Below are 17,964 nucleotides of genomic sequence, written 5' to 3' on the forward strand. Positions count from 1 at the left end.
GCAGACAAATCTAACAATAAGGAGACCAAGTCTCAAACAAAACCTAAAATTCAAGTCACATCGGAATATTGACAAAGAAATAAGACCCGAAAAATTGAAATTCAAATGGAATTATTACCACGAAGAAATACTGGAAAGAAAGAAAATTAACTTACCCAAGTAACCCAACCAAAGCACTTCCATTCATTGGCTGCGAGCAGGACATTTGCATGGCCTGTCAAAATTTCGTAAAAAAAAATGGTTAATGTGATGATAATAAAGATATCAAACATGAATACATCACCGCGTGCGTGAAGCGTCTCATCAGTAGGTACACGGAAAAATTCTTCTAAAACGGTAGCGCGGAGGCACTTACACGAATGCCAATACTTGGCGGCCGTCAATATGAGCGTCCCCCCCCCCTCCCTTGGCCGCTACAGCGGATCGCATAGTTTTTCTATTCTTGGTCTTGGTGGTAAAACAAACCACGACATAGAACTATTCCCACAAGTCGCTTCTGCAAAAACAAAATGCCAACCATGTCGAAGAAAAAAATGTTTAAAGTCACTCACGACAAGAGTCAGCTCCAGCTGAGAGCAGGGGAAAACAGTCGCAGGGAGGGGGGGGGGGGTGGGTAATGGGAGGGCTCCAAATGTAGAGTGAACAAGAACCACCAATATATTTTGCACCAATGTATTTTTATTTTTCATCTTGGGATTCAAACAATAAGAGAGACTAGACTGGTTCATTTTGATTAGGTCGTTGACTTCCTTCCAAGGCCCCTTGATTCGGATACTTGCATGTTGAGCAACAAAATTTGCGAACAAAATCTGAACACAACTTATAAAGACAATAAAGAGGATAAAGACAATTATCACTAACTTGGAGACTGAAGCCTATCCCCTCGCCTAATTCATCTCCAGTATCTTTCTCATATCGACACTTTGTAGCGAAATGTTCACAATTTTCAGTGATCACATTATAATACCTCTCAAGATCTTCCCTGAGAAATCCCCGGGCCCTTTCGACAATCACGTCAGGTGATAATATTTTCAAGTTTAATTTCGTAGCAGCCTCATCCGGGTTGTTGACTCGCCAGCCGTGTTTGTCACACAGTGTCCCGATGGTCTTCTCCACGATTCGAGTTTTTGACCAATATTCAGACGGAGTATCGACGCCTACCGTGAATCTGCGAGAATTTAAAATGACGGCAATCAAATTAAACAGTGAAATAAACTCCGACAGCTAATATTCCATTTTTGTTGGGTCTTACCGGTCTTCATTTTGTTCGACAATGACTTGAGGATCGGCCACAGAAGTGACAGTGCAGACGGCAAAGTGAAAATAGGTAAATATTTTTAGCCAATCGAAAATGCGACGCTCAAATGCAATGATATCACCCGCGGTGGCAATGATTTCGTCAGGCTGGCGAACGTCAACCATGATGAAAGGCTGAAAAAGAAAAATGTAAAAAAAAATAGGATAAAATTCTTATCACACATGATCAACATTAAACACCTACGACCGCGAACTGCGCTGGAAATTTCAATGAAAAATGTGTTGTTCAATCTTTACGTCACCTTTCAACGTCATGATCAGAAAACGTGGGTTACTAAGCTCTTACCTGTTACATATACCTGTGTTGTTGTTTTGTTTTTTATTTTATTTTTATTTATTTATTTAGTTTTGTTTAGTTTTCTGCCCAAGCAAATGAATGCGACTGGTCTGGAGAGACGAGAGAAGGACGAATGAAGATAGGACTCGGTATTTATATGTAACGTCCGTTAGGGGCAGTGCTTCCACTTTTGGAAAATAGGAATCCCCAGAGGTTGCCAGATCAGGGAAAAAAAAACCCTTATTAACAAATCGAAAAAATCTCTATAAAATCGAATAAATCCCTCTAATTCCCCCTAAATTTGCCAACACTGAAGAAAATTAGAAATGGAATACGATTAAAAATTAGGACTTTCCACCCTAGATTTTGAAAAAAGTCCCAAAATATCCCTGAAAGTGGAAGCGCTGGTTAGGGGACCCCTAACAATCTTAATCAAAGCTTTAAAAGCGAAACAGTTGCGGCTGTTACGCTTTCTTATTCGAATGGTGTCATACTGCCATCACAGAGACAGCACACGGCGCAGTGCTACAAGGACACCTCCGTTTCGGCCCCCTGCGCTGAGCCACCATTGTCAAAGCTATTTATACAGAAATATTCGTCAAACGATGTTATCACAACCTAATGACAAGCGAGCGCACTGTCCTGCCTACGCTTTTTAAAACAATACAAAACTTTCCAGACTCTTGGGTGTAACTTGGATATTTATAAATCCAACTCATCCACGCCCCGTGTACACGAGTCCAGACGAGCCAAAAGACGCTACGCTGTTGCCCTGTTGCCAAAGAACGGAAACGGGTATTATGAATAAGCAGTTCAATTTCAGAACAATCAGTCCGTTTTTCAACGCGCTCCAGACGAAACGAATTTCGCCCAATAAATTCATTTCTCTTTGGCTACCTAAAATGTTGAAAGGTAATTCAAACGAGCAAACGTTATTCTTAATCTCTTGTGCACCCGAAAATCTAACGCACAGCAGTCAAAACATATTTCAACATGTCCTATTTCTATATTTACTCAACCTATCTATTGATCCGTCCATCAAACAAATTTTACTTGAGAAATGGTTGGAAAAGCTGACTGAAATCAATATCAATCCCAAATCCAAGATTGTTCAAGTGGAAACTCATCGTCAAAATGGTACGCATATTGACACAATCGACTCAACAAAAGCTTTCCACATTTTCGTAGTCTTCAAAACTGTGAGTGAAAAAGACGGAGAATTCTGGTGGTCACTAGAAACGACCATGAAACACGCAGTCGTCCTGCAACGCTCCCGAGACAAAGATTCAGTCACGAACAAGTTTAAAGGGGAAACGCGCCAAGGAACTGAACTCATCGCTGGAGAATTGGAAGGCAAAGGTTGTATGAGAGAACTGTTAACATTATTGTGGATTCACATGATTGTAGATGTCAAATACCAACGTTATTTATCTCGCTGCGAGTCGCTTGTCCCGTTGGTCATGAAAAAAATCACAAAAATCCGTTACGAATACAAAAGTGATTTCACTTACTCTGCACTGTCTGCTGAAGAGAAGAACCCCGACTTGTCAGAAATTATCAATTTCCTTTTGAATGTTTCCAATTGGCATTCGCTTGTCGTTGCAACTTATCTGGGAGACACTGAATTACTCGACCGAATCCAGCAGGAAGGGCAGTACAACATCAACTACGTCTACAACAATTCTACTCTGCTCAACCTGGCAATTCTTTTATCGAAAACTAAAATGGTGCAACATCTCCTGGGGAAAATGAAAGCCGATCCACTGAGATATGACAAAAAGGGAAGGAACGCACTTCACATGGCGGCCAAATTCAACAGCAAAACGGAAATTATCAACTCGCTGTTTAAAAATGAGAAAATTAAAATCGACCAGTGTGATATAACAGGAACGACCGCCCTCCACCACGCAATCATGGCATCCAACACCGATATCGTTGATTATCTGTTGGATAAAGGCGCAGATCCCAAAAAGACGGACCGGATTGGCCGTTCACCACTTTGTTTGGCGGCATCCTACGCCAGTGACACGAAGATCATCGATTTACTACTTGAGAAAAAGAAAACAGTTAACGTCGACGATTGCGACAAATTTGGCGTTACCGCCCTCCATCACGCCGCCAGGGTGTCAAATAATAAAATGGCAAGTCACTTGTTGGCGAGGGGTGCCGACATCAACCACCATGACAAGCACGGTCTGACTTCACTTCACGTGGCTGCATACCATGCAAAAGACATGGACTTGATCAATTTGTTTCTTGACCACGAAAAGATTAACCTACGCCATTGCAACAAACTCGGGCAAAATGTCATCGCCTACGCCCAGAAAAACACGTACGGATTGCGCCAAGAAATTATCCATCGCGTGAAAGAGAAAGACGACCGAGTAATCAAAGAATACAACGTACTGAAACTAACCAAGTCTGAAATTCATATTCCCATCTGGAAAAGTCTAATTTGGGATCTGCAATGTTACCTTGGTAATGGCGGCACTTGGCTTCAACGCCTTTCAGTTTTATTTACTTCAGTACTAAAATTAGGTGACTTGAAACTTTTCTTTGTCCCTTTTGCTGAACTTAGACCAATAAAGGGCATTGAAATATCTGAATCTGTGTTGTTGCCGTATATTGCCAACAAGTCTGAAATATCTAATCCAACGAAACTCGAAACCTGTGACAACATTTTAAGCGACCTCGATCACTGTTCACAAATCACGCAAGTCCAAATTTACGAAGGAAGCAAAAATTCAGTCAAGTATTTAACAAGAGATTTTTCTTTCGTTTTTAAAACGACTAGTGAAAAGGACGGAGAACGCTGGTGGTTCTTGAATAAGAACGTGGATTACATCGTCCTGCAACGATCCCGCTCCTTGGACGCCGTTACAAACAAGATTGGCGGCAAAGAGCGAAAGGATCTCAAAATCAACATTGAAAACTTGGTAGAAAAATGTTCGATTAAAAACCTTTTAACAATACTTTGGATCCATCAAGTCATGGAGGAAATAAACCAAAAGAAAAATTCAATGCGTCAATCTTTGGTCACTGTTGTAAGCAAACCCATCAATAAAATGAAATACGAGGAAAATTTAGCTGATCAAAGTGAAGTAACGTCGGATTTAATTAGCACTCTTTCATCGGGCGTATGCAAATGGCATCCGTTATTTCTTCCCATTTATTTAGGAAGTACCAACCTGTTCGACAGAATAAGCGAAGTGACAAAATGTAATAATTTTGATAACGAAATCAGTCCGCTAAACTTGGCGATAGCATTTACTAAAGAAACGAAAATGGTTCGACACATTTTAGAAAAACACAGAGCCGATCCCACGTTTCGCGATGTGTCAGGGAGGAATTCACTCGAGATGGCCGCCATGTTGGCAGATGACACGGACGTATTAGATTTACTTCTGAGACACGAAAACGTGAAGATCAACGGATGCGACGAATCCGGGAGGACTGCCCTTCATTTGGCCGCCGCTTCATCAAACGTCGTCGCTGCCAAACATTTAATCAAAATGGGGGCCAAACCCAACTTGTTGGACAGCCATGGCCGTTCTCCACTTCATTTGGCGGCATTCTTTGCCATGGACATAAAAATCATCGATGTCTTCCTGAACAGCAAACAAGTCGACGTTAATGCCCTGGACAATGGTGAGAGAAATGCGCTTGACTACGCCGAATGCAACCGTCACGGACTAACCAAAGAAATTGGAAGTTGCTTAGTGGGAAGCGGCCTCACGAAGAGAACGTCTAGCAGCAATACTTCTGTCGTTGACCTGGTGATTCAGCAATATTCCGACAAAGAATTGGGTCTCTCTCTTCTTCCAGTAAGGAGGGAGGGTGATGACGCCGAAAGAAAAAAACAACAAAATGACCCACGTTATGCCACACTGATACGCACGGGATCGCGTTACAAGTTTTATTCAAAAAGGGCATCGTTCGAAGATTTGGTCTTTTATTTTCTGAATTCCTCTTCTGTCTCCAAACTGCCTCCATTCAAACACATCCTACTAATGCTACTACTAATACTACCGCTAACAGTCTTCCTAAAACTTTACCTATTTGTACTAGATCACAACATTAGAAATCCCTACTATCTTTGTTAACACTTTTCTTTTTTTTTCCCCTGATTTGAACATTTTTTTTTTTGCTTCCGGATTTGAGTTGCGGAACTCCTTGAACATATGCTCCAGACAAAAGATCGTTGACCAACTGCTCGACAATCGTCAAAGTCGACGACCGGTACATTAACCAACAACAACAACTGCGCCCCATGTCGTCGCCATAAATTCAAACGTCTCATTGGCCGTCTATCGCATAGAAAAAAGAACGAAGTCTTTTTAGAAACGATTCATGCCGGAATGGAATCGTTTCGATAACCAAGGACAGAGTGACATCGATGACGTATCAAAGCGCAACGAAAATGTACCGAGAAAAAAATTCTTTGTCGCCTGACAATGCTAGACAAATTTGACGGATTGAAAGAGAAACTGATTGACGAGTTGCCAGCCGATTCGGCTATTGCGCAATCCAACACGGACGCAAGTGTTGACAGTTTGAAAGAGAAGAATTAAAATTCCATTCGAATAAACTCATCTGAGGGATAACAGAAACAAATCGACAATTTGGAAAGGCTACAAGGTCTGAAGATAACATCAAGAATCGGGAAAGGGTCAAGGCATTCATAGATTCAGACGTGGAAATGGCTCAAAACCTGATCAAAATGGGATTACCATAGCGCATTAGCCACACGGGGATAATCGCACCACTCAACGTCCTATTACGCAAAAAACAACGGAATCCATCTGTGTCAATAACGGAGAGTGCCACGCCAACGTGGTTGACAATCGAAACACCTCAACTACGCAATAATGGTAATCAGCCATGCGATACACCTGTTCTGATCCAAATAAGAGCCGATCCCAGCATCGCTTGCAAAAAAAGGATTCTTATACAATCTTCATATTGCTCAATAGGTAGCGGTGGATGTTCAATCATTGAGACAAAATCAAGAGCATTATAATCTCATTAATTCTCCATCGAACACACGTTTGAGAGAAAACGGCGCGGAGGAATATCAAAAAGGAGAGGGACGACGTCCGAAATCTTGTAGTAGTTAGCATATATACGATGGTTTTGCTTGTTAGTTTCATTTAATGTTGTAATATCAATTGGGGGAAAAAATCAATACATTCATAGCCTATTTGTTCATTAGTGAAATTTCGCCGAGAGTCCTTAACTGCACAATATTAAAAAGAAAGGCTCATCTCCCAAACACAACGAGATATTACTGCGAGTTTGAAATCAAAAGGGCAGTTCAATCAAATTTAGACAAGGCGTTGCTAATTATTTAAAATTCATCATCTCTTCGACTAAAAGTTGTGCAGAAAATCAAATATCTAGATGAAATTACTCGGATGCTACTAAGCGAGTAAATGCCTTACGATTATAAACAGAGAGTAAGCAGCAGACAAATAAGGCGGGGACAGAGGCTCAACTTTTGATAACTCAAAAACAATGCTGAGCACAAATTGATTCGGCATAATCAAGATTTCCCCCTTAAACCAAATTATTTCCATTATTTCGAATCGGTTTTTCATAAAAAAATTTATTTTCATTAAAACGCGAGCGATTTGTGGACATTGGTATAGTCAACATCCTGTGTAAACCTCCCAACAAATCGGAACCATTAAAAGCACCCATTCGCAGCCGTGGGACAACAAAATAACATTACGCATCATTCTATACGAGTTTCTATCGGCATAAAAAAATGTGAAACTTTTTCTTAAAATAATAATACGGTAAAAAATGCGAAAAAATGTTCTTCCTACCTGGGAGTCGGTGTATCTCACGCCCAAGTCCTGTCAACGTCCGTCCAGGTAATAGCACAGAGATGAGAAAACTGGAGTGGCCGCTGTGCTCTGTGCGAATCAGATGGATGGATCAACTCCTTTTCCCATGAAACCTAAATTAACACAATAGCAGAGAAATGAGACATTTAATACATTTTATCAGATTCACCAGATTTTGAATAAAAAACAAACAAGAATCAATTTTACTATTTCTTTTGAGTTGCCCACAAGTCTTCCATGACACCAACAACCGGGCAGATTTTGATTCTATAGTGACCCACAGATGAGTGAGAAATGGTATTAATGATGAGCTAGAGTTGTGAGAATAACAAACTGTAGCAGACTGTACCTGATTTAAGTGCTGGACAGTTGAAATAAACGAAATGTGATGAAGGCGATCATCTCTGCAAAAAATTGAGATAACAAAATCCCTAACAATCGGAGGAAAGAATCACACCAGCTCACACTGCTCACAGGGTGTAGGGCTAGTGTCTGGCACAGTTCGAACTCACTACTGAAAATCATCAAATCACGTCTAATCTTTTTAAAAAGTAAAAACCAACCAGAAACTGACAGATAAGAAATAGGGAAAAGGTAAGAAAATGAACCGCCATGATGCTTTTATGTCTTGTCTCTCTTCCTTTCAAAAAGTTTCGTCCCTTTTTTTTTTTACTTTTCAAACAGAAAAATGGGCGACAGGAGGTGGGCGTTTACCCAAAGAAAAAGCACAAACGAATAATGAATGAAACCTTTATAACAGATCCGATAATAGCGAGTGGAATTTTTTTAGATTCTTACAGGGCGGTTTCCTTAATTTGTTCTTACGAAGTTTAAAACAAATGAAATTTCTTAATCGAAACAGTCCCAAGTAGTTGGACAATGATAATTAATTCAACCGAGGTTCAAAACTTGGCAAACGTGAGAGTAAAAGAACCAAATTTTAATCAAACATTGGGACGGTACTGGAACACAACAGAGTTGATATGTTTAATGAAATAAAAGCTCGAATCCCCGCACTGACTGATTTAATTGTCCTTGCGGTTTATTTCAGGAATGCAATGTTATTTAATCGAACCATTGAAATGACATCTCCTGAGTCCTGAACTCCGTCCGCTCCATTTATAGTGACGGTACTTTTTAATCAAGTTGAAATGGTTCGAAATTTCTTAGAAAAATACAACGCCGAGCCTATGAAACGCCATGGACTAAAGAGAAATGCATTTGAAACGGCCGCAATGCGCTCAGATAACACGGAGGTTTTCTTACATAGTCAGAAAATGTGACGGTCGCGAAGCACCAACAGATAATGGCAATAACTATGTGTTATAACTTGGTTCTTACCTTGCACAGCTCGCGTCATCTTCCATCCAATTTATGCGTCATCAAAGGGTTGGGATGATTGGCCATCAATCATCTTCTCCATCCAGGTTTCAGCAAAACGTCACATCACCGTTGAAACCTGGCGATCAACGAAATAAAAAGAAAAAGTCCAATACATTCGAATGTATTATGCTATTACTTAAAAACAGTGAAAGGTTATAAATGAAATGCTAACCTGTTATTTGAATCGTACATGAACATACATAAGAGCATACATAACAGTTTTAAACGTCTAATGCATAACCGAGGCAAAAACTTGACTATATACTTTCGAAGCACATAATTGGTATGGGTCAAGGTATCAGAGCCGTACAATGTTTAAAAACGATCATCGAATTAAACTCAACTGTACCTTATTTCAACAACTGGGAAGATAAACGGTGTGCACCGAGGTGAGACGCATATAGCATACCTAGGCACTTTGACCGAGTTCACTCTTCAACAGACGATTCCTATAAAACATGGCCAAATTGAAATTGTTGTAGTTGGTGCTGTCGTCGAAACAGTTGATGGCTCTGCGGTTGTTGTGCTCTTTGGACTGCTGGAAATTGTCTTGTCGGTTGTTGGTTTGGCCGTCGTTGTCGTCGTGGCAGGTTTACCGGGCAAGGACCGTCTCGCTATCAACTTGGTTGTTGGCGTCTTCCGGGCATGGCAGATTTCGTCAAGGGCCTCGTGTTTTTTACAAAGGAGTGCGCCAGAAGTTAAATATTGCAACTCAAACGGAGAAATAGTCTTGAACAACTTACCCCATCAGCGACGACGGCCAGGCAGACGACAGCCAAAAGGAAGAAGACGATCGAAAACAACTTCATTTTCGACAGGCGAGTTGGGGGGGGGGGGGGGGGGTTATGAATCCAACGCTGAAATGGGTCGTCTTTTCAACGACAGTTTAAAGTTAACGTTCGTTTTCCTGTCGGTTGAAACGGGAGAAAACCCAGTTAGCAACAGTCGGGATTACGTGCCACGTTGATAGAAATTGGCAACCCAAATTGCGACACGTAGCCAGAAAAAGGACAAACTCTAGTTCTGATTACCAAGGAATCCACAACGAACAGAGTTACACCCAACAGCAGGTCTGTACAGAGCATCTGCGTTCTGTTTTGTTGGTCGGACGAGATAAGCCCTGAGCTGATACACGCTGCCCTTTGTATAAGTTGAAACAGGGAAAAAATAACCACAAGTGTGCGGCTCTCGCTGTTGTATTTCTTCTATAGAAATCGGCTTTAAATTGTTGGTCAAAAAAAGACGCACGCGTCTGTTTTCTGCTCGGGTAATTAGATGAATCAACTGGTGTAGATTCAACTACATCCTCGCAACACCACCCTCTGGTTTGCCGGCAGTAAGTTGCGCGTGGCAACTAACTGGTTGCCTTTAACTAGTGACTGCTCGACACAAACGAACGACAACTACGATAGTATAGTCGACCGAAATCGGTGTAAAAAAAAAGGACCTGCCTTGCGTTTACGATGGTCGTAGTTTAGGACTGCTGTCGATTTGATTGGATTTGTCTTTGAATCTATTTCCATATTTGTTATCCTAATCTTTGCGAAAACACTCTAATATTATACAAGCTACCATATTGATGAAACTTTGTTTTTTTCTCATCTTCCCAATCGAAATCCGCCACAACCACAAACAAAAAAAGGAAGGTCTCAACGTTCTCCAGCGTGAATCAACTAAGTGAGAGCTTTCCCCTCCACCAATGGAATTGTTTCGCCACCGAAATAACCTCCGTGTCGCCTGTTTTCCCGTGAACAAACACAGGCAAGGAAGGGTTCACCTACTGAAACAAGAAGTTGAAAACCTTGAAACTTACAAGTCCATGTTGAACCAGAAATTCAAATTCAAATTGATTCTTTCATAATGCACTTTTGGGAAGCCCAAATGAAAAACCAAGGCGACGACGTGATTGTACGGACAAAACGTGAAAATTAACGGATACGACGAATCTGGGACAAATGCCCTATTTGCAATCAGTCAAATATAAGACTACCTCATCTTGGAATCGTAAAAAGAATGGGACGGTTGCGAAGTAAACTCCAACAGAGAATGACAATACTCAAATGTTATTTGTTCCTACCTTGGGCAGCCCCCCTTGTCACCTTCCATCCATTCCACACGTCGGCAAAGGGTTTTGATGATTGGCCTTCAATTATCGTCTCCATCCAGGTCTCAGCACAACATCACATCACCGATGAATTAACCTATTAGCCAACGATTTAAATAAGAAAAGGCCATTACATTCAAAGGTCGCGAAAAGAAACCCCAACAGAGAATGACATTTTGACTTTGTTCCCACCTTGTGCAGCTCGTGTCATCTTGGATCCAGACGTCGGCATTCGGCCAACAACTGGGAGAATTGGCCCAACAATTTCTTCGTCCAGATACCAACAAGACGACGCATCACCGACAAAATCTGTTGGTCAACAAAATTTTAAAAAGGCATAAAAGGCACATCCGCGTATCATTTGAGACTATACTACTTAAATAAGGAGGGTGAGCAGATTACCAATACAGTGAAATGAACCATATCCATAATTGCCTGTACTTGGTTACTTACTGTCAGTGTTGTTTGCTCACTACTCGTCAAGAAGGGAATTTTGGTTTTCATCTTGCACTAGTGTTTTATTGTTCCAAATAGCCTGCAAAGAATACAAGAGAAGCAGAAATCAAAAAATAAATAAATAAATTTGAATTTAAACTGAATGAATACAAATAATAGATTAAACCCTTTGATATTGATGGATTTGGTGCGCTGTATTGCAAGCAACTCCAACTGAAATACAATGTTTTTGTTTAAACAGAAACTTATCATCATCAGGGTTCATCCACCTAATGCAAAAACATTACTTTAATCGACTTTAATCACTGACTAACATTCGAAGCAACTCCAATGTGTCTTTTCAGAGAGGTTCTCTACCTTTTTAATTTACTGTACACAGTGTAAGATTCAAAGTTAACCCGCCTTTTTTTTGTTTATCTTTTTTTTTAAAGTTTATCCAATCAAAATTAAAGAATCAATCAATATAGGTTATTTTAAGCTTATTGATTGATGGGGATAAGGCTTTGCAGCCATTCAGTTAACCCAAAACTCATATGGTACAACAAAAAACCAGACAGACCTTATCAAAGTCTAAACCGTGAAGTGAAAGACAGGAGAAACAACGACGTACTAAGAGTTTGATATCATGCTGAAGCCGGCTGGAACTAAACCGCTTGGCGGCGCTGAGTGGTGGTAGGGCAGTTTTACTTTTTGTGTTTACAACATTAGTAGAAGTTAGCTACTGTAGCAAAGTTTTATTGAATTTTCAACATAGCTTAAGTTAATTTGTTTTATGAAGAAGTGAATTTATGTTCTCGAAATGACTATTTGAATCTTTTTTTCCCTTCCCAGTTCCCACTGCTTTGCAAAACTGCCCTACCACCGCACAGCGCCGCCAAGCGGTTTAGTTCCAGCCAGGCTTCAGCATGATATCAGATTTTGGTCTGTTAGCCTATTCCGTTGTTTCTCCTGTCATTCTTCTTCATGTCTAAACATTAAAAAGAAACTTATTAACCAAAGTTATGAGGGTATGCGAACAGAGATAGCTATCACACCACCACGACACACAATCACCTAATGACAGCGACCATTTTGAAAGTAAATTAAAATAATCTGGGGGAGCGGGCAAGGCTGCCATGTTTAATAATTATGTACAAGGTGTTGGGCTGTGACCCAGGCGATGAGAACCCGGGCCACCGCCCGGGCTGAACGAAAAAAAAACCAACCCGACTCGACCCACCGAGGCGTTTTTTTTAACGGGGCGGGCGACGGGTTGAACCCCCGGGTCCGCGGGCCAACCCGAGCGGTGGCGCCATCTAGTAGTCACATAGAGAAGCTCGTTATTCTCTATGCCTGCGGCCTCAAAATATTGCCGCCAAATGCTCTACGATAATTTCGTAGGATTTGGTAGTAGGATAAGTGGTAGAAAAGGGCGTTCAGGGGTGTTCAGAAGACAGAATTGACGAGTCACTGTTGGAAGAAGAAGATAATTAAGAAATTTAGGGAATTTTTTTAAGTTTGTAAAAAAAAAAGTGTGTTTGACCCGGGCCGTTACCCGACCGGTAAAAATTTTTCGACCCATGGGTTGGCCCGGGCCAAACCCGGTCACTCAGTTGGCCCAACCCGCTACGACCCGCGGAAGAAGAAAAACCCGTCTAAAAAACCCATTAAAAAAAAACCCGCTAAAAACGTCCCGGGCCACAGTCCTAACAAGGTGGGAAAATGTTAATCGCAAATTTGCAATTCCGGCAATTCGAAAATCCGTAAATATTCAAAATAGAAAAATAGGCATATCTTTTTTACCGTCCAGGGCACTTAAATTAGTATAGCAATAAAGTTCGATTTTACCTTATTTTAAAAGCTGGGAAGATGAGGTGAAATGAATATGCTTTCACACCGAGGTGAGACGCGTAAATCACCTCAACTAATTTAACTCTTCTACAGACGATTTCTATGAAACTCGGCCAATTTGGACACGAAATGAGTTTAAAAATATCGACAAAACACAGCACACGAAAGTTGGATTTAGGAGTGGCAGGATTAATTAACACAGTTAGCAAAATCACCACAAAATTCAGGAAACCCATCCGCAGAAGGGATGCCCGCGCTAAATGCCGTTTTCAGTTAAAACCAGTGAGGCGCCAAACTAAAAATCTTGTGATTTCATTCGGGTCAACATTTTCTATATGAAAACTTAATTCCTTATGGAATGTCACATCAAATTTAAGCAATGTCATCATTTTCCCCGCCGAATAAACAAAATGCCCATTTCATTTCGACGTAATCTATATGAAAATTATGTCCTACCTATAGAATGGTGGAACTTGAAAAAAAAGGACGCAATTATGTCTCAGTGCCGATGTTGGCCCAATGATGAGCGAATTATCCAATTGAAGCCGAATTATATTTGATTTGCCAATTATTGATTCGTTGATACACAGTCAAACGAAAACATTTTTCAAATGGCTCCGGGGGATAGGACCGCCGGGCGTGAACCAAGTCAAGTTGGTTGTTTTTGAATTATACCACTTCGAATGTCGCCTGCCATCTGCCAGGCCTCGAAGCGGCCGGAATATCATTATTATTTCTCCCATCCGCAAAGAAAGTAACTCCCATCATATTAGAAGCGACAGTCATAGTAGCGGGATTGGTGTAACCGGTTAGTTTTGACGCTAGAATCGTTCCGAACTTTTGGTCATAAACCTTGAAAAAGATACCAAATATCACTTATGAAAATCAAATAGACCCCAACCAAATCTGAACTAGATTTAAATCAACTTGCATTGTTGATAAAGTCCCAATCTTTTTCCACGACGAACGTGGTGAATGTCAGTTGGATTCTCTTGCCCGGTGGTGCAATGATCGAATAAAGGCAGTCGGTGTCCAAACTACCAGTGTAGTCATTGGGGTAGTTACGAGACTGGATTGTCCCTCTGGTTGACGACAGTATCGTACAAGTCCCGCAAGCTGTGCCCAATCAAAAATGAGAAAAGTTAAATCAAATTGTTATTGAAAAACATAATAAACGAAAATGATAATACGTAATAGAGTTCCTTGGACCCTGATTGAAGCAGAGCAGGTCACAGGTGCGACCGTAGTCGTTGTTGGTCGCGTGGTTGTAGTTGGCCGTGTCGACGTAGTTGATGGCCTTGTTGTTGAGGTGGTTGGCTGTGCGGTGGCAGTGGTTGATACCGTTGTTGTTTTAGGTGTTGTTGAAGTCGTAGTGGATGTTGTTGGCGCAGATGTTGTGGTCGACGTAGTTGATGGCATTGTTGTTGAGGTGGTTGGCTGTGCGGTGGTAGTGGTTGATACCGTTGTTGTTTTAGGTGTTGTTGAAGTCGTAGTGGATGGCGCAGTCGACGTGGTTGATGGCCTTGTTGTTGAGGTGGTTGACTGTGCGCTGGCAGTTGTTGACGAGGTAGTCGCTGGTGTCGTGACTGCTGTTGTAGTTGCGGTTGAAGTTGCAGCGTCTGTCGTCACTGGAGCAGGGCAGGTTGTTGACGCCCAAAGGCAATCGAACCAATCCCCGTTGTTGAATTGCGAATACACAAGGACTTTCGTTCCATTCGACAAATAAATTCCGTTTTCTACGGGCGGATTCTCGTCAAAATCAGACACACCGACGACCTGTCGTTGAAATTCAAAAAATTAATTCGATGGAAATATATAAGGACCATAGAATAATTGATTGATACCCGCAAATAACTTCCGGGGCTAGTCAAATTCAAGGATGAACAAGAAAACTCAATTTCCTCATTCAAAGGTAATTCGATAAAGAAATAGCATTCTCTCGGTTCTCCCGTTGTTAGACCGTCCAAGAATGGTTGGAGGGTCCCACTGGACGATGTTGTTCCTCCATGGCGACAGACTTGTTAAATAAAAATGGATTTAAGAATTATAGAGTGACATGGTTTTATTAATTGCTGGGACTCACGTTTGAAATCCGTCGTCGATGGAGCCGGAATAGCTGACCATGTGCAATTAAACCAATCTTTACTGACGTCAATTTGAGAATTCAAATAAATCAAATCGACGCCGGAAGTGTACACTCGGTTGGTCAGAGGCGTCAGTGCCATGTTTAAATCAGAAATTTCGCTGAACTTTGTCAATCAAACAAAAACGGTTATAATAATTGAAAATTATACCAAATCATAAAACTCACATGCAAATAACTGCCTGGGCTAGTGAAATTGATGACTGGGCAAGAGATCTCAGTCAATTGATTAGGAGGAACTTCGATGATAAACGAACAGGAATTTGGTTGAACATTTGTGCCGCTAGCCATTAACGGTTGAATGTTTCCGCTGGCAGATTTCGTGATTTTCTCCCGGCAAACTTAAAAAAAAATAATTATTATTATCATAAACTTGTGCCGGAAAATTGATTGAAAATAAAATCCTTACGTTTGTTATCATTTGTCAGTGGTGGGATCATAACCGTCGTCCATTGGCATTTGAAAGAGTCTTGATTGCTGAATTGAGAAAACAGGTAAATGATTTCGCTGGTCGAAGTGTAGACCCGATTCATTGCAGGTGGATCGGCTATCACAGTTTCGGAAACCGTTTGGAACTTATGAATTTCAAAACGAAACTTTAATCAGTAAAACGAACGCTGTGGTTTATGTAGACAAAAAATTACCTGTAAATAATGATCAGGACTGCTGAGGGTAACATTGGAGCACATCAACTGAATTCGGTGGTCTGAAGGAACGGCAATGACAAACATGCACATTCTCAGATCTGTGCTGGGATCGTCCGCTGATCGCTGAATGGTCCCGTTGGGAGTGGCGGACGTTCCATCGCGACAGACTATAAATGCAATTAAAATTGGCAAATCAGATCAAGTTTAAACTGAAATTTAATTTCCCTTAAGGAACAAACGAATTACGTTGATATTCAGTTGTTTGCGGTTCGGGAATCATTTTCCATTTGCAGTCGAACCAGTCGGTTTTGTCGACCCTGGAAAACAGGAACATGTTGTTGCTCCTTGAAGTGTAAATTCGATTGACTACGGGCGGATTGACGTTGATTTCGGAACCTCCGTAAATGGCCAATCCGGCGCCGGGACTTTTAAGACTGACGACCGAGCAGGTCATCTGGATGAGCTTATCGGCGGGTGCGTCTATGAAGAAGCTGCACTGCCTTTGCCCGTTGATGGAGTTAGAAATGGTGGGACGGACAGTCCCGTTGGCCGCCATTGAAAATCGGTCCAAACACGCTATTGTGCAAAATTCACGTTCAAATGAAGTTGTACATTACAAGTAGCCGTTTCAAAATCACAAATTGTCTAATCAACTAAATTCAATTTACCTCTGCCGCTGGATGGAATCGATCGAATGGCCATTTCCGCTTTTAAAATGGCGGCAAAGTTGCGCCTTGTCGAAGGATCATTCAACGTGCTGGACGATCGTTGCTTGGTAAGTTGGGCCTCCTATTCGAAACAATTAAATTGGCCAGAATACATTTAATTTAAAGAGCTTGGAAGTTTAAAATAAAACGAGAAATGTGAGACAACTTACCGCGGCGGTGACAGCCAACGAGACGAGTAGAAGGAAGAAAATTGAAAAGGATTTCATTTTCGACAGTTTGGAGAGTAGAATTTGAACGCCAAAAGGGTGGCCTTTTATAGCCATCAAGACTTTCTATATCGACAATTAAGGTATCGCACCGATTGGAATATCGTCACCTGTTTGAGCTACGAGTCTCGCTCCTATTGGTGGAAACTTAAAATTTTAAGCTGCTGCTACTAAGGTGCTACTAAGGACCCGTTTCTAGTAGCGTTTTGGAGAAAACGGAGAAAAGGACTTAGAGGGAACTAAGAAGTACGCGGGGGTTATTCGTATACATAGCTACGAAGGGCTTAAATAGTACCCCCACATACTAAAGATGTTTTATTGTCTACACTACACTGCACTGTCCAAGTGCGCTGTTTGTGTTTTCAAAAAGCGATGGAAACGACGATTGTGCACATTCTCGGGTCTGGGCAACAACAACTGCTGCCTGGGGATTGATATCAGTCGGCACACGCAATTGTCAAAATTTTCCTGGTTCCAACATGAAAAAAGCAAACGCTTCGGTAATTTAAAAGTCGCATTAGTCGCACAGGTTTCTCGTTAACAACAGAAACTAGCTACACAGTGGCGGTATCCTACTTTCATGTAACTGCTACTCGGTGACAGCCTACTAACCAATTGATTGAAACTACTTCTCAATTCTTCTACCTTTTCTTACTCGCCTTACTAATTATAAACTAAACCACTTTAAATTCTTTCCTGCTTTTACTACCCACCCCTTACTTAAAAAGTTTTGACCACTTCATTTACGGCATTGGTTTTGGCATTCCTACTGATATTATTCGGCCCCACTAACCGACCATTTTGATTTTATTTAACTTGGAAAGAAGACTTGATTTATTCGGGAATTGAACCCGAACGTTTTGCGTGGCAGTCTAGTGCCTTAGAGGCACGCCACATTGATATATTCAAAAGCTACTATCCTAACGAATACTACTTATTCCTTGTAAGTTGTAACCTACTAGTCTAAGGTACTGAATTGTTCACACTACTTATAACAAAAGTACTAAATTTTTGTAAACTACTA

General features: G+C 41.1%; 4 protein-coding genes across 4 annotated transcripts in view; 2 read left to right on the forward strand and 2 right to left on the reverse strand.

Moving 5' to 3' along the window:
• Positions 1-16,028, reverse strand: part of LOC124349718 (larval cuticle protein LCP-22-like) — a 28,818-nt gene extending 12,790 nt beyond the window's left edge. Inside the window, exons 1-2 of the mRNA XM_046800529.1 lie at positions 16,024-16,028; positions 6,487-6,491 (exon numbers count right to left, since the gene is read on the reverse strand). The gene's annotated coding sequence lies outside the window, so the exon portion shown is untranslated. The remainder of the gene's footprint in view (positions 1-6,486; positions 6,492-16,023) is intronic.
• Positions 1-17,964, forward strand: part of LOC124344997 (verrucotoxin subunit beta-like) — a 493,626-nt gene that overhangs the window by 241,394 nt on the left and 234,268 nt on the right. The window lies entirely within an intron of this gene.
• LOC124345827 (CUB and sushi domain-containing protein 1-like) overlaps positions 1-17,964 on the forward strand; it is a 217,933-nt gene that overhangs the window by 86,854 nt on the left and 113,115 nt on the right. The gene's annotated exons all lie outside the window — the stretch shown is intronic.
• LOC124344966 (mucin-3A-like) overlaps positions 13,759-17,964 on the reverse strand; it is a 322,367-nt gene continuing 318,161 nt past the window's right edge. The window contains exon 16 of the mRNA XM_046798262.1: positions 13,759-14,068. Coding sequence (XP_046654218.1) covers positions 13,886-14,068 — 183 coding nt within the window. The 3' untranslated portion in view covers positions 13,759-13,885. The remainder of the gene's footprint in view (positions 14,069-17,964) is intronic.

Source organism: Daphnia pulicaria, chromosome 1, assembly GCF_021234035.1.
Source record: "Daphnia pulicaria isolate SC F1-1A chromosome 1, SC_F0-13Bv2, whole genome shotgun sequence".
NCBI lineage: Eukaryota > Metazoa > Arthropoda > Branchiopoda > Diplostraca > Daphniidae > Daphnia > Daphnia pulicaria.